Genomic DNA, 15,414 nt, shown 5'->3' with positions numbered 1-15,414 from the left:
ACTTCTTGGTGAACCTTCTTTGAACTCTCTCCAAAACTTCCATGTCCTTCTGCTAGTGTGGCGACCAGAACTGCATGCAATACTCCAAATGCGGCCTAATCAAGGTTTTATATAGTTGCAACATAATTTCCCAACTCTTGTACTCAATGCATTGTCTGATGAAGGCAAGCATGCCATATGCCTTCTTAATCACCTTGACCACCTGTGTTGCCACTTAGGGAACTGTGGACCTGAACACCCAGATCCCAAAGCCATCAAAGACCTCCCACCTCAGACCACTGTTCATCATGCCCTGCCAATAGCTGTCAAAGTCACTGTAGCCTTGAACATATTTACTCCTGGCTCTTTATGAGGATCAGTTGTGGACCTTGATGGTATCTCGCTTACAGCTGCACGTCACTGAATCTCAACAATTACTGAATCGCTGTCTGTGGCACTTGATCAGTATGTTTAATTCCAGCCAGCCACAGCCTCACAGACAGCAAAGGAAATGGATCCTTATTACTGGATGCCTGTAGGTGCAGGTAATCATCAATTGCACCCATGTGGTCAACAAGGAACTCAATGAGATTAATTAACAGGAAGGACTACCACTCCCTCAACCATGGTGACCAAATCTAGGCAAAAAAGTGGACACTTCACCTTGGTGGGTGGTGGGGTACTGGTGAGATCTTGGAAGCATGTGAAGGGTGGGCTGGCGGATGTGTGGAGGCGGGGGGGGGGGGGGGGGGGGTGGGGCGTGTGGTGGTGGGGGGGAGCTGAGCAGAAATTGGGCCTTGACTCATGCAGCCCAGATCTGATACTGCTGCCATTGACTGGGACTCCCAGATACCCATTAGACAGTCCAGAATCAAAACCACACACCTGCCAAAGCTACACAGCTTGCAAAGGATTGTGCCAATGAGTGCTTCCTCATTACCATGACTTTATCTGCCCCTGATCCAGGCTACCACAAGTCTTTGCTCCACCTCTCACCTTTATGGCTGTGGAATAGGGTGGCCTGAAACTCACTCTGAGGTATCTTTGCTTACATTTCCAGATAAACCCTTACCACCAATGAAGAATGTACAAATGCATTCATGCATCCAAATTTTTCAGGATAACCTTAGAAATTCCTTGCTAGATGTCAGCACGTCATACCTTTTTTGGTGTCTTGGCATTAATAAAATGGTTCTCAGACACCTGGTTCATATGTCAATACTTACATGATGTTTATTAAGGAAAATAGTGGTCAGTTACAGTTAGAAGGTGGCCCAGTGACCCCTGTCCCCACAAACTGTTTTCTGTGAGGGGTGACATCCTTATCCTCCTCGGTGGCAGCTACAAGAGTTGGATGCACTCCTCCATTCTCAGTCTATGAACACGTACTACCCTAGGGAACTTCAACGTGTTGCAACACATCTGTTGCTGCTGATCTAAGTAGAAACTGCTTTCTTGTGATTCTTGAGGTCCCTTTTTTATTTTTTCATGGGATGTGGGCATTACTAGCCAGGCCACACGGGATTCATTTCCCGTCCCTAATTGCCTTTGAGAAGGTAATGGTGAATTGCTTTCCTCAATCATAGCAGTCCATGTGGTGTAAGTACACCCACAGCACTGGTAGGAAGGGAGTCCCAGGATTTTGACGCAGTGAAGAAATGGTGGTATGGTTCCAAGGCTGGTTGATGTATGGCATGGAAGAGAACTTGGTGCTGGAGTTTCTATCCATCTGCTGCCTTTGTCATTCTAGGTGGTAGAGGTCATAATTAGGAAGGAGTCTTGAGTTGCTGCATTGCATCTTGTATATGACACTCAAAGCTGCCACTGTGTGCTGATGGTGGAGGGAGCGAAAGTTAAAGGAGATTCATGGGGTGTCAATCAAGGGGGCTGCTTTGTCCTGGCTTTGTCAAGCTTCTGAGTGTTGTTGGAGCTGCACTCATCCAGGCAAGTGGAGAGTATTTTGGCATCAGGAAGGAGGGGAGCATATATTTACAAAAATATTAGGGCAATTGCAGATGATACTAGGATTGCTGGAGTTACAGATAGTGATGAAGATTGTCAGAGAATACAGTAGGATAGATGGGCTGAAAAATTGGACGGAGAAATGCGAAATGGAATTTAATCTGGACAAATGTGAGATGATGCATTTTGGTAGATTCAATTCAGATGGGAGTTAAAAGAAAATGGCAGAACCATCAGGAACATAGACACACAGAGATCTGGGAGTACAGGTCCACAGATTCTGCAAAGTGGCTGCACAGGTTGAAAAGGTGGTGAAGAAAGCATATGGCATGCTTCTCTTTATCGGCTGGGGCATTAAGTATAAAAGTTGGCAAATTATCTAAAACTGGCCACATTTGAAATACTGTGTCCAATTCTGGGTCACCACATTACCAGAAGAATGTGGAGGCTTTGGAGGTAGTACAGAAAAGGTTTACCAGGATGTTGCCTGGTATGGAGGATATTAGCTATGAGGAAAAATTGAATAAACTGGGATTGTTCTCCCTGAAAAGACTGAGGCTGAGAGGCAACCTGAAAGAAGTTCATAAAATTATAAGGGGCATAGATAAGGTGAAAAGTTGGAAGCTTTTTCCCAGGGCAGAAATGACAATTACAAGGGAGCACAAGTTCAAGCTAAGGGGGGAAAGGTTCAGTAGAGATTTGCAAGGGAATTTTTACACAGAGGGTGGTGGGGGCCTGGAATGCACTGCCAAGTGAGGTGGTTGAGGCAGACACGTTAGCGACATTTAAGACTTATCTGGATAGACACATGAACAGGCGGGGAATAGAGGGATACAGGAGGTTGGTCTAGGTCGGACAATGTGATCGGCGCAGGCTTGGTGGGCCAAAGGACTTGTTCGTGTGCTGTACTGTTCTTTGATTCTTCCAAAAAATTCTAAGTAAAGAATTCATGTAAAATCTGGAGTAAAACCCGCTGTTTTTCTTTCAGTGGGAGTTTCAAAATGAATCTCTCACATGTGAATCATGCTGAAATTCAGTGGGTGGAGTCTATTCTCACTGGAGAAGCCGGCAGCCTAGTACTGAGTGGGCCACTGTGCGTGTGCCTGTCAGCATCGAGATCGGCACATGTGCAGTGGCCCCACACAGCCGGTCTCCCGATTGTTGGATAACTTGATTGCTGGCCAGCCCCACAACCTCTCATCACTGGCCCTGTGATGACACCCCACCCCGATCGATAGCCCATGCCAGCCTCGACCCCAGCACCCCCCTCCCCCGTCCACCTCGATGTCTCCCCCTTCAGCCCAATCTCTTGATTTTTCCCCCAGTCCTGACCTCTTCTCCCCCCCCGCCAGCCCCGATCCCCCCCCCAGCAGGCTGCCTGGTGGGCAGTGCCAAGGTGAAAAGATGATCTGTTTCACAACCTTCCAAACTGGACTGTGATTTTGGATCATATCCCTTTTTTTTGGACAGCAGGTACTGGTAATAATTTTGCTATTGTCACTTACAAATCCTCTAGACCTGACTTTGTTTCTTCATGTATCCCATCACCACCACCTTATCATCATCCCTTTTTCCATTTAATCTCACCTGCTTTCCACCTGATCATAGACTTTCCTTTGCTCTTTCCTTCCCTCCTCACTTTTTCTCTGCCTTTGTAGTTGCTCAAAACCTGGTGCATCTGTCAAATTTTCCAGTTCTGTAATGTCACTCATGTGAAATGTTAACTCTGTCCATAGATGTGGCCTGCCCTATTGAATATTCCTCACATTTCCTGTTTATATTTAAGATTTCCAAAGGTGGAGTATTTTGCCTTTGTATAAAGGTTATGGGAGCGATTTTCCAGCCCCGTGCACGCAGGCACTAATCGCATTGTTCATTGAATCACTACAGTGCAGAAGGAGTCTATTGGGCCTATCTAGCCAGCACCGACAACAATCCACCCATGCTCTATCCCTGTAACCACATGTATTTACCCTACTGATTCCCCTGACACCAAGGTCAATTTTAGCAAGACTAATCCACCTAACCTGCACATCTTTGGACTGTGGGAGGAAACCAGAGCCCCTGGAGGAAACCCACACAGATATGGCGAGAAAGTGCAAACTCCACACAGACAGTCACCTGAGGCCGGAACAGAATGCGGGTTCCTGGCGCCGTGAGGCAGTAGTACGAGCCACTGTGCCACCATACCGTCCAGAGAATCTCGCCAGAGGGGCCATTGTGCGATTTGCACCAGGATGAACCCCCTTCTGTGATCTCCCCCCCCCCCCCCCCCAGCAAAACCCCAGCGGCAATGTAATCTTGTTACCAGATTAGCATATTTAAATCTTAATTTAAATACGCATTTCCGGGTTTTAGCCAGATTCACCCAGCTCCCGGTATTCAATGACCTGCCAACACAACAGGAAGCCAGCAGGGATGTACAAACGGAGACCAGGTGTTATGGCCGTGCCTGGGGTCTCGGAGACCATTGGAACCCTTGATGGTCAGGGACGTGGCTGGCCAGTTCCTATCGTACTACCAAGGGGCAGGGTCTGAAGAGGGGGACCTGGAGTCGGGGGACATGAGAGGTCGGGGGGGGGAGCGGGGGGGCTGAAGAGAGGGTGGGATTTAGCAACCCCATAGCGGTGTTTTGTACACTTGGGGCAGGATGGAGTCTTTGCCAAAGAGTAGTGGGGGGAATGGGCGGGGGAGAAGGACCTGTAAGATTGTCTGGGGACCCGATTTCTGAGAAGCTCACCTTGCTGCTGTTTTCAGGTTCTGCACATCTCTTTGCCAATGGGAATCTCCCCAATATCCAAAAAATAATTTAAGTGTGAGTGGATTCTTTTAGGGAGAATTTCACCCGTGTATGTGTTTCATCTTTCATTCAAGTGGACTTTGATGCTTCAAAATCAGAAAGCATTGAGAATTTTAATTCATAACTCGTATGCTTATTTCTGAGAGGCTTTCATAGTTTAAAAGGAATGCAATTGGTAATATATGAGAATGGAGGATTAGAGTGGGACTCGTATTAAATATATAAAGATGTGTCGTATCTAAAAAAAATCTTTTATACTCAAGTGTAAATAGTCATTAACACACAACAAAAGCTTGTACATTGACTTTGAAGCGCTAATTGTTTATCTGGTTATGTGGTATAAAAACAGGGAATGCTGACTGTATGAGGCATGTTCACTGACCTTTTTGGTTTTGAGTCAGGACCGTAGTGCTGGATTCAAATTGGGGTGCTGAGCCCACGCTGTGTAACAAAAACAGTCCCCCAGCTGTGATTTTCCCCAAGTTGTCTAATTATTAGCCGCAGGGTGGATTCATTATCCACTCAAGGAGGTTGGGCAATGTATCCACGAGGAGGCTGTCCAGCTCAGACTGAGAAATCACCTGCCCTTTCAGGCAAGAGAGAGATGCCCCCATTTTGAAGCGCCCTGTCTGCAACTTCTAAAAGTTTTGAATTCAAAAATGAGCTGTGACCAGGCAGGTGGGAAGGACCTTAAAGCAGCCTAATGCACTGGTACTAAAGTCTGCTGCTGGGAGAGCGCCTCAGGGAGGTTGGCACACTTCTGTGCCACAGTGTGACTGCAGGCCGATAGGAAATTTCCGATGGGCCTCTGACAATTGGCCATTTGCTTATCACAAATGGCAGTTGGGTTGCCTTTATGACCCCAATTCCGCCTCCGGGAAGTTTTTGCACACACCCAACTCCATGATGGGAGAAAATTCATCCCTTTACTTTTCTCTCTTGACGATGCCACCTGACATGACGAGGGTTTCCAGCATCTGCAATATATTACTTTTATAATTATTTGCATTACTTTAGTTTGACCCTCTGGCTTTTCCTGGCAAAGTTAGCACAAGACTGCAAATTTAAGTTTCAGTCCCAAGCGTTTCCTGATTTGAAATAATTGGCTTTATTTTATGTTTTTTTTGTGTTAGTGATGTTCTGTTTACTTCTATTCAGTCAGTAAGAACCTTTCATGTCATACTAAGCAATATCTTTGTAACCCAGATGGTTTACTGCATCAACTTTTTTTGATTGCTTTGCTACTCTGGGTCATAAGCACATATTATTTTTATATGATTTAGTGTATTGGCTGACTGGATTGATCTATGATAGAACTGTATCTTTTATTACTTGCACACTAGTTATTGTTGTGTAAGCAGTTGTTATTAGCAACCACAAATAGAATTTCAATTGCCTGCCCAAGTGTCTTTTATTCTTGTATCCATTTTTCTCATACTTTTAAGAGATCCATAACCAACATCTATCAATCATTGTTGACTAAATTCATTTGCTTGCTACCAAAATAAGACGGAAGCTTACATTTGTTTTCTTCTCTCAATCAGATGAGCAGCATCAAAAAGCTACGTCCACGGCTGAATGCTATTCTGTTCAAGCTGCAATTTGAGGAACAGGTGAATAACATCAGACCTGACATTATGGCTGTCGCCAGTGCCTGTGAGGAGTTAAAGAAGAGTAAGAGATTTGGAAACCTGCTGGAGCTGGTGCTGCTAATAGGAAACTATATGAATGCTGGGTCTCGCAATGCTCAAACATATGGCTTCAACATCAACTTCCTCTGCAAAGTGAGTCCATCATCTCAAAGATTTAGTCAGAACCACTAAAATGAAAAATACTACTTTTGCAATGCAGCATTATGCAGACGTACCAGGATTAAAAAGCTAAAATTACAACTGATACATTCACTGAATAGAGCTTGTGAAAAGTAATAGAACAAACATTTTTACAAAACATAACACAATTTGCTGGAGCAGGAGATCTCACATCAAGACCAGTGATGATTTTTGCTTGCACTCTTCAGTTCAAAAATGTTTGTGTCATACTTTGCTGGGCAACAGGGCATCTGGGATCTTGGTGAACTGTGAGACAAAAAATGTATCTCCTTAACCAATGATAGTAAAGGATTGAAAACTAAGAGGAAGGATTGAAAGGGAAGGTGAATTCATTGTCACTTCAGCAGCAAAAAGAGAATTAAACAAGAAGACAAACTCGATTAAGTGAAAGAAAAAAGGACGGTAAAGTAGGAATAAAATGTAAAATGTGAAATTTTTAAAATCTCCAAAAACATTTCACTACCTGAAGGAATGAGAATCCTAATGGGCCAGAGAGTTTGATTGGTTGTGGGTAATAGTGATTGTGGTGTTAGAAAAGGTGCACAATTTATTAATGGACTTAACTTTCTGTGACGAATATTAATGGCCAGTTAATGCCTACATGCAACATCTTCATGAAACTCACTGATGCCATTTTTGCAAAGTTAGCAGCAGAACACTGCAAATTGTCTAGTAACCTCATACAATTCACAATTCATGAGATATTTCTTCCTTATGAACATACTTACGAATTCAGAGCAGAGATAGGCCATTCAGCCCCTTGAGCATACTCTGCCATTTAATAAGATCATGAGGGAATCTGATTGTGACCTCAACTCCCCTTTCCTGTACCCTTTAACTCTCTTGTCAATCAAGAATCTATCTAAACTCAGTCTGAAAAATACTCAATGATGCTGCCTGCACTGCTCTCTGGGAAGAGTTCCACACAAAAAAAATTCTCTTCGTATTTATCCAAAACGGAATATCCCTTACGTTAACCTATGACGCCTAGGTTCTAGACTCTCCCTTATTTTAACTGATGTCACTAGTTCTAGATGCTTCCAAAAAGGGAAACATGCTTTCAGCATCCATGCTCTCAAGTTCTCTCAGGACCTTGTGTTTTAATAAGATCACCTCTAACTCTTCTAAACTGTGGTGGACATATGTCCAATCTTTCCTCATAGTCCAGAAATCAGTCACTGAACCTTCTCTGAACTGCTTCTAATGCAATTATATCCTTCCTTAAATAAGGAGATCAAAGCTGTAGAAAGCAGTACGCTCGTTGTAAGCTCACCAAAACACGACATAACTGCAGAAAAACATCCCTATTTTTATAAAAACAAATTGCTGTGGATGCTGGAATCTGAAATAAGAACAGGAAATGCTGGGAAGGCTCAGCAGGTATGACAGCATCTATGGAGAAAGAGCAGAGCTGACGTTTCGAGTCTGGATGACCCTTCGTTGATAATAGAAAATAGGATGAGATTTATATTGTTGTGGTGAGGAGGTGGGGAGACCATCGGAGAGACCAAACGCAGACCAAAAGATCACTTTACAGAACACCTTTGGTCTATGCACAAACATGACCAAGACCTTCCTGTCGCTTGCCATTTGAACACACCATCCTACTGTCATGTCCATATGTCCATCCTTGCCTGTGGCAATGCTCCAGTAAAGCCCAACGCAAACTGTATTAACAGGACCTCATCTTCCTATTAGGCATTTTACAACCTTCCAAACTTAACATCGAGTTCAACAACTTCAGACCCATGAACTCTCTTCTCCACTTTCACTCCATTTCCATCAATTTATTTTACATTTTACATTTATTTTCATTTCTTCCATTGTTCCATGTTTCAATTTTTTTAAATCTCGCTTTTCATTTTTCCCTTACCACTGCCTACCCACCCCACTCAGGCCATCTGTTACATGTCTCAGGTTATCCTTTGACACTCTGCTTAACTTTGTTCTGCCATTTGCATGTTCTGATCGCTCAATGTTCTGCTATCCCACCATTTTTTGCCTTTATCACCACAATTTACATTCCCTTTGTCTTTTTGTCCATGACATCTTGGTCAATCTCTCCCGTCTCCACCAATCATTGGCTCTCTATCGAGCTCCCACAGCTCTCCCCCTCCTTCACCTCCTTCACCACAGCAGCATAAATCTCACCTGGTTTCCAATTGTCTTCAACTCTGATAAAAAGTCATCCAGACTTGAAACATTAACTCTGTTCTTTCTCCACAGATGCTGTCAGACCTTCCAGCATTTTCTACGTTTGATACCTATTTTTATATTCCATTCCCTTGCAATAAATGACAACATTCCATTTGCTTTCGTAATACTTGCTGTTCTAGCATACCAGTAGCTAGATCTTTCTGGACATGGAGTTCTGAAATCTCTCCCCATTTAACTAATATGTAGATTTTTGTATCTCCTTGGCAAAGTGGACAAAGTTCACATTTCCCCGCATTGTATTCCACCTGCCAATTTTTTGTCCACTCACTTAATCTATGTTTGACCGTTTGCAGAGTCCTTGGGAATTGGAGTGGGTGAGGGGCAGAGCATGGGAAAGTCCGTTGACCTCTAGCGGATTTTACGGTTTTGGGGCGAACGAGGCCGTAAAGTCCCGCCTCTTGTGTCCCCTTCACAACTTTGTTTCCTACCTGTCTTTTTGTGGTCGGAAAAGTTAGCCAGTACACATCCAGTCCCATCATCTAAGCTATTAATATGGATTGTAAACATTGAAGTCTCAATGCTAATCCCCGTGGCTTGTTACATCTTGTCAACCTGAAAATGACCCATTTACACCTACTCTCTCTCTGTTTGCTATTAGCTACCCAATCCTTTATTCATGCTAATGTGTTACCCTCTACACCATGGGCTCTTATTTTGCATAGTAACATTTCATATGGCACTTTGTCAAATGCCATCTGGAAATCAAGGGTAAGATTTTCTGGTCCTGCCAGTGCTGGATTGGTGGGCAGGATGGGAAAATTCATTGTGTTTCCCACCAGAGTAAAAATGGTTTGAAATTGTCCACACTCAAGTTTCATGGTGGATTGGGTAGCCCACAGCACCATGTTAGGAACTGTGTTTTCATGCATTTGAATATCCTGAATGCTTATTAAAAACCTAGTTCACCAGAATCATGTTTCCCTCCAAATCAGCTAGCCACGCCGGTGGCTAATTAGATTCACAACCGGATGAAACAGATGTGCGCCTGCCAAACTGCACTTCATTCGCAAACTCAAGATTTGTGCACGCAGAGCTCTCCCAACTGTCACTGTGCTGCGTTTGCAGCTGCTCCCATTCTGTACCAGGTTTGCCCAGGCAAAACCAGCAGGAAGTGGGGATGGCTGGAAAACGAAAGCTTGATGGGATTTGGGGATGGCAGGGGGCTGAGGACAGTGGCAAGGGATGGTGCTGTAGGCAAATACTAGCCTTTTGAGCAGGGGAGTGGGTGGTTGGGAAGACATTAATGGTACCCGCAGGGGAGGGGGGGGGAGGAGAACAGAGATGAATGACTTTGGAAGGGGTGGACAGAGGCACATGACCAGTGGGAGCGATGGGGGAATTAGTCAGGGCCAGCAGCAGAGATAGTCTTGAGCCATTGCACTGTAAGTTGCTGGGACTAGAAAGCAGAGGCAGAGGAAATTCAAGTGATTCTTAAGAATGTGTTGACATCTGCAAAGGATGTTCTGGGGATGGAATGCCTAAAATAAGTGCAACAAAAATCCTTAACAATTACTCCCCAGTTTGGCTATATAAGGTGATCTATGCACAGTTCTGTTCATTGTCCGGCAAAAATGAGGAAGGGGGCAGAATGGATGGAGCAAGCAACGCTGCCTTTTTCATGGCAGACAACTGAGGAGGTGATCAAGGGGGCCTTTGCTGTCAGGCAGGCCAAAGGGAAGAGCCTTGCTCTGAGGAACATGAGACAACAGGCTCCATCAAAACTTAGAAGCTGAAGCAGAGGGACCAAGTCACACGTGACCAAGGATGTACCAAAAATGCTTCCCTTACCTACAGTTGAGTAAGGGATAATGCTTTGGACGTCTTTGCTTGTCAAGGCATGTGATGGCTCACCTCTGCCACATACTTCTGAACAAGCTTATGCCACAGGGACTGGAAGGCCATCCATTGTCAATGGCTTTGGACCAATTAGGTGGCATTCTCCAGAACTTTCTTCAAATCATTTTCCACATCATAGTGTCTTCCTGCACTTGACACAACCTGACGCACCAAAGGGAGGATGGGTTGCCAAATGGGAAGATGGAGGAGCTACATGTTACCTCTCATGAGGATGACATCTAGAGTGAAGAATTCAATGAGGGCAAGAAAGTTGAGGCCTGAGAGGAAGAGGTCATAGCAGAGGCTGGATGCAGTAGACATGCCTGTGAAATCCTTATAGCTACAAGGTTCCAGGACAATGTTCCCTCCAAGCAAGCTCGACACGAACATCTTCTTTTCTATCCTCAGCATCTCAATGGACATTAATCTCCATATGAGTAGTCAGATTCTTGTGTGACAGTGGCCTCATCCTTGGAAGGCTAGACAGCCTCTGAAACATGTGACTCTTCTGACGTGGGATAAGAACTCCACCGACATGTACTATGAAGAAATTAAACATGGCACAGTCTTTTCAAACATCTCAACACCATTTCACTGTACCAGGGTGCCATGTTCAGTTAGCGCATCCACCTTGCAGCCTCTACTCTCATCCAAACAAGTCAAAAGAACCTCAAATCTGTTAGACAGTTGCAAAGACTGAGGCACTTGCACTGCTGCCCTCCTTCCCCTTACCTACAGTCATACTCTTCTGTCCCTGACCACGGAGAAGACCCAGTCCTAAGAGTTGTGACTTCCTCCCTGATGCATCGCAGTGTTTGTAGTTCAGCCTGTAACACAGAAACTGAGTGGAAGCTGCTCGAACTTCAAACACTTACTGCAGACGTGTTTGCCCTGGATCAAACTGGCATCCAGGAGCTCCCACATGCTGTAGCTCTCACAACACCCGTCCTGCCACTTCCAATGTGTTCTAATTAACTATTTAATTAGTTTAATTCATTATATATATTTTACTTTTGTTTTTATATATTTTTAACCTTACCTGCAGTTGTTATACTACTTTCAACCTTAGGAATAGAATAAATGTTGGTCACTTACCAGATAATCAGCAAATAATTAGCTTCTTCTATAACAGACTAAGGCCACTTCCTGAAGGCAAAGAACATTAGAAAGCCTAAAGCAAAAGAGTACCTCTTTCCCCAACTCCCTTAGTAAAGAGCACCTCTTTCCCTAATTAGTTACCCAACTCTCAGCATTTTATTTCAAGGCGTGTTCAAATGCTAAGCTGCACTAAGTTGGCTGCCTTTATATGTTGCTAAGCGAAAGCTAGCTGTGTCAGTTAGACAGGGACTAGTTTTACCTGCTCTTCTAATGGATACCTTGTTAAAACCATGCTTATGGCTGTGAACTTCAGAATTTAAATTCTGGATTTCAGTTAAATGCTAACTACCAACAAAACAGAACTTCCACAAAACTTCTTCTGCAAAAATATACTTCACTCATAAAATATCTAAAAGAACATTACAAACATTTCAAAATGGCCATCACCCAAAGTGCAATAGTATTCAGGTTTTATGCATACATCATGTTGCACTCCGAGATACTTCAGTACAGCCAAAGAAACGTTACAGACACTTCAAAATGGTCATTACAAATGGTGCAAAGGTACTTAAGTTGTCTGCACAGATCAAGTTGCACTCTGATATGCATGTTCATATTTCGTTGCAGCAGATTCCAGTCCATTATGTTCTTTATAATAGCTCTGCACATTTCTTCAATTGTTATTCATTTCGCTTGATTTGTGACATGAGAAGTCGGTCAACAACATTATCAGAAATTCTATTTTAAATGTTATAATTTTAAGGTTGGTAACACAACTAATGTATCATCATTGTTGATTTATTGCTTGTTTTTAAAGCATTTTGAAGTCCTTCATGTGACAATTTATCTCCAGTAAATGAAAAAAATTAGATTGTAAAATTTAAGAAAAGTATTGTTCAGTAAACTGAAGTGAGAAGATTAGTAGCCAGGAACAGGGTTCAGCATGTTATAGTCAGCTCACTTAGTTTGCTGGTTCTGGGATAGTGGGAAACTAAGCAGTTTCTACTATGAACTAAATAGCCGGTCAGGCCTGGGTTAGTGATCTAATCTGGAGGAGGGTGAACATGGGTCACCAATGGTTTGCAGTATTTCTTTTGAAGCCATTTCTGTTCTTTCTAGTCCAATAATAATATTCCCCAAATGTATATCTGGGCTAATTCATTGGCAGCCTCTTTAAGTACTGCTGGAGAGGCTGCTTGCCACCTGGTACAAATAGGCAGTGCGCACATCTCTCACTCCATCCATTTATATTGGTAGCTTGCAATTAGGATCCCACAACTGCCACAGGAGCCTGATGTTTAAACTACCTCATCCTAAAAATGAGGGGAGGTGCTACTTATTGACATGTAGCCTCTCTGTGAATTACATTAGTGAGGCCTTGGCCATCAGTCGTTCAACAGAAGCATCCACCTCCCCTCCCCCCTCCCCCCAGTCCTTTCAGGGATTTTCAATCACTAATGCCTTTTTTCAGGTGAGAAATGGGCTGAAGGAATTTTAAAATCACCCCTATTAATCTCAACATTTTTCAGAAAAAACAACTTTTTCTTTTGAACTTGGCTACAATAAAAGCATTTTCCTATGACATGCTCTCACGTTCACAGCTAAATAGTAGATTCCAAAATCTGATCAGGTTCCTTATGAATAAAAATCAATATTTCTGTTCACCACTGATCTAAGAGTCAAAGTAATTTTTTTCTGACCAGTTTTTCCACACTTAGAATTCCTTTTTATAACTTAGTGACAGTCATCCAATCAAAACCAAGCCTCACCATTAAAAACAAATACAGAAAATGTGAGTTTCCATGACCAGCTGATCCAAATCGATATTTAAGTTTGAACAGAAGTGACATGGGCAAGGATCATCCAGTACTCCAAGTGTGGGATATGGGCAACGTAAAGCATGTGCAATTATTGACACAAAGAACAATACAGCACAGGAACAGGCCCTTCGGCCCTCCAAGCCCGCGCCGCTCCCCGGTCCAGGATTGAATCCTGAATCCAGGATCCCCGCCCAAATTTTCCAGCCTATCTACATACCAATATCCTATCCACCGAGCTGTCCCTCACAGCTACGATGCTTTGTTCATTACAACCTATTAACTCACCCCCACCCCCCCATTCCAGACCATGTGATCTCCAGGGAGAGGCGAAAACCCAGAGTGAAAAACCCCAGGGCCAATATGGGGAAAATAAATCTGGGAAATTCCTCTCCGACCCCCTGAGGCGATCGAAACGAGTCCAGGAGATCACAATGGCCCTGATCGGGAAATGCTTCCCAACCCTAGTCATTTCCACTTCCACGAACACCATATGAATTCCCTGCCCCCGAGACAGGTTCCCAACTATCCGCAGTCTCGCTCTGTACTGGCACCAGCAAGATGATCATAGAATGAAGCCTTGAAACGAGAAACAAGGAACAATTAGCCCGCGCCGCTCCCTGGTCCAGACTAGACCACTCTTTTGTATCCCTCCATTCCCACTCCGTTCATATAGCTGTCTAGATAAGTCTTAAACGTTCCCAGTGTGTCCGCCTCCACCACCTTGCCCGGCAACACATTCCAGGCCCCCACGACCCTCTGTGTGAAATATGTCCTTCTGATATCTGTGTTAAACCTCCCCCCCTTCACCTTGAACCTATGACCCCTCGTGAACGTCACCACCGACCCGGGGAAAAGCTTCCCACCGTTCACCCTATCTATGCCTTTCATAATTTTATACACCTCTATTAAGTCTCCCCTCATCCTCCGTCTTTCCAAGGAGAACAACCCCAGTTTCCCCAATCTCCCCTCATAACCAAGCCCCTCCATACCAGGCAACATCCTGGTAAACCTCCTCTGTACTCTCTCCAAAGCCTCCACGTCCTTCTGGGTAGTGTGGCGACCAGAACTGGACGCAGTATTCCAAATGCGGCCGAACCAACGTTCTATACATCTGCAACATCAGACCCCAACTCTTATACTCTATGCCCCGTCCTATAAAGGCAAGCATGCCATATGCCTTCTTCACCACCTTCTCCACCTGTGACGTCACCTTCAAGGATCTGTGGACTTGCACACCCAGGTCCCTCTGCGTCTCTACACCCTTTATGGTTCTTCCATTTATCGTGTAGCTCCTCCCTACATTATTCCCACCAAAATGCATCACTTCGCATTTATCAGGATTGAACTCCATCTGCCATTTCCTTGCCCAAATTTCCAGCCTATCTATATCCTTCTGTAGCCTCTGACAATGTTCCTCACTATCTGCAAGTCCTGCCAGTTTTGTGTCGTCCGCAAACTTACTGATCACCCCAGTTACTCCTTCTTCCAGATCATTTATATAAATCACTGTAGTTTTGGAAAATATTGCAGAAAAGTTACTCGGTATTGGATTCTTGAAAAGTCTGAGTTCTGTACTGATCTTTTAATTAAAACAGTCACAATTTTCTGTTGTTTTTGTTGCAATCTGTAATGTCCTAACTATGTGAGGGGTTGTGGGTTTCAAGCAAAAAAAAGCTGTGGTTTGATTCAAACGTAGATTCAAACAAACAACAGATTTATTGAAGGAGCTCTTGCCTGTACAGAGTATAAACTGAATAGCAGCCTGTGTAACGCCCTAATTGCCATCAAATCATGGGATCAGCTCTTAAAGCAATCTTAGAACCACTTAAATATATAACACAATTGCAGTTACTCTCTCTCCTGAGTCACA

General features: G+C 43.9%; 1 protein-coding gene across 1 annotated transcript in view; it reads left to right on the top strand.

The window, feature by feature from the left end:
• The window catches only part of LOC144500017 (protein diaphanous homolog 3-like), a 606,420-nt gene that overhangs the window by 360,103 nt on the left and 230,903 nt on the right, over positions 1–15,414 (top strand). Inside the window, exon 21 of the mRNA XM_078222760.1 lies at positions 6,286–6,525. Within this exon, the coding sequence (XP_078078886.1) occupies positions 6,286–6,525 (240 nt within the window). The remainder of the gene's footprint in view (positions 1–6,285; positions 6,526–15,414) is intronic.

Source organism: Mustelus asterias, chromosome 10 (assembly GCF_964213995.1).
Source record: "Mustelus asterias chromosome 10, sMusAst1.hap1.1, whole genome shotgun sequence".
Lineage (NCBI taxonomy): Eukaryota > Metazoa > Chordata > Chondrichthyes > Carcharhiniformes > Triakidae > Mustelus > Mustelus asterias.
Note: the sequence above shows the minus strand (reverse complement) of the source record. Positions and strands in the feature narration are given on the sequence as shown.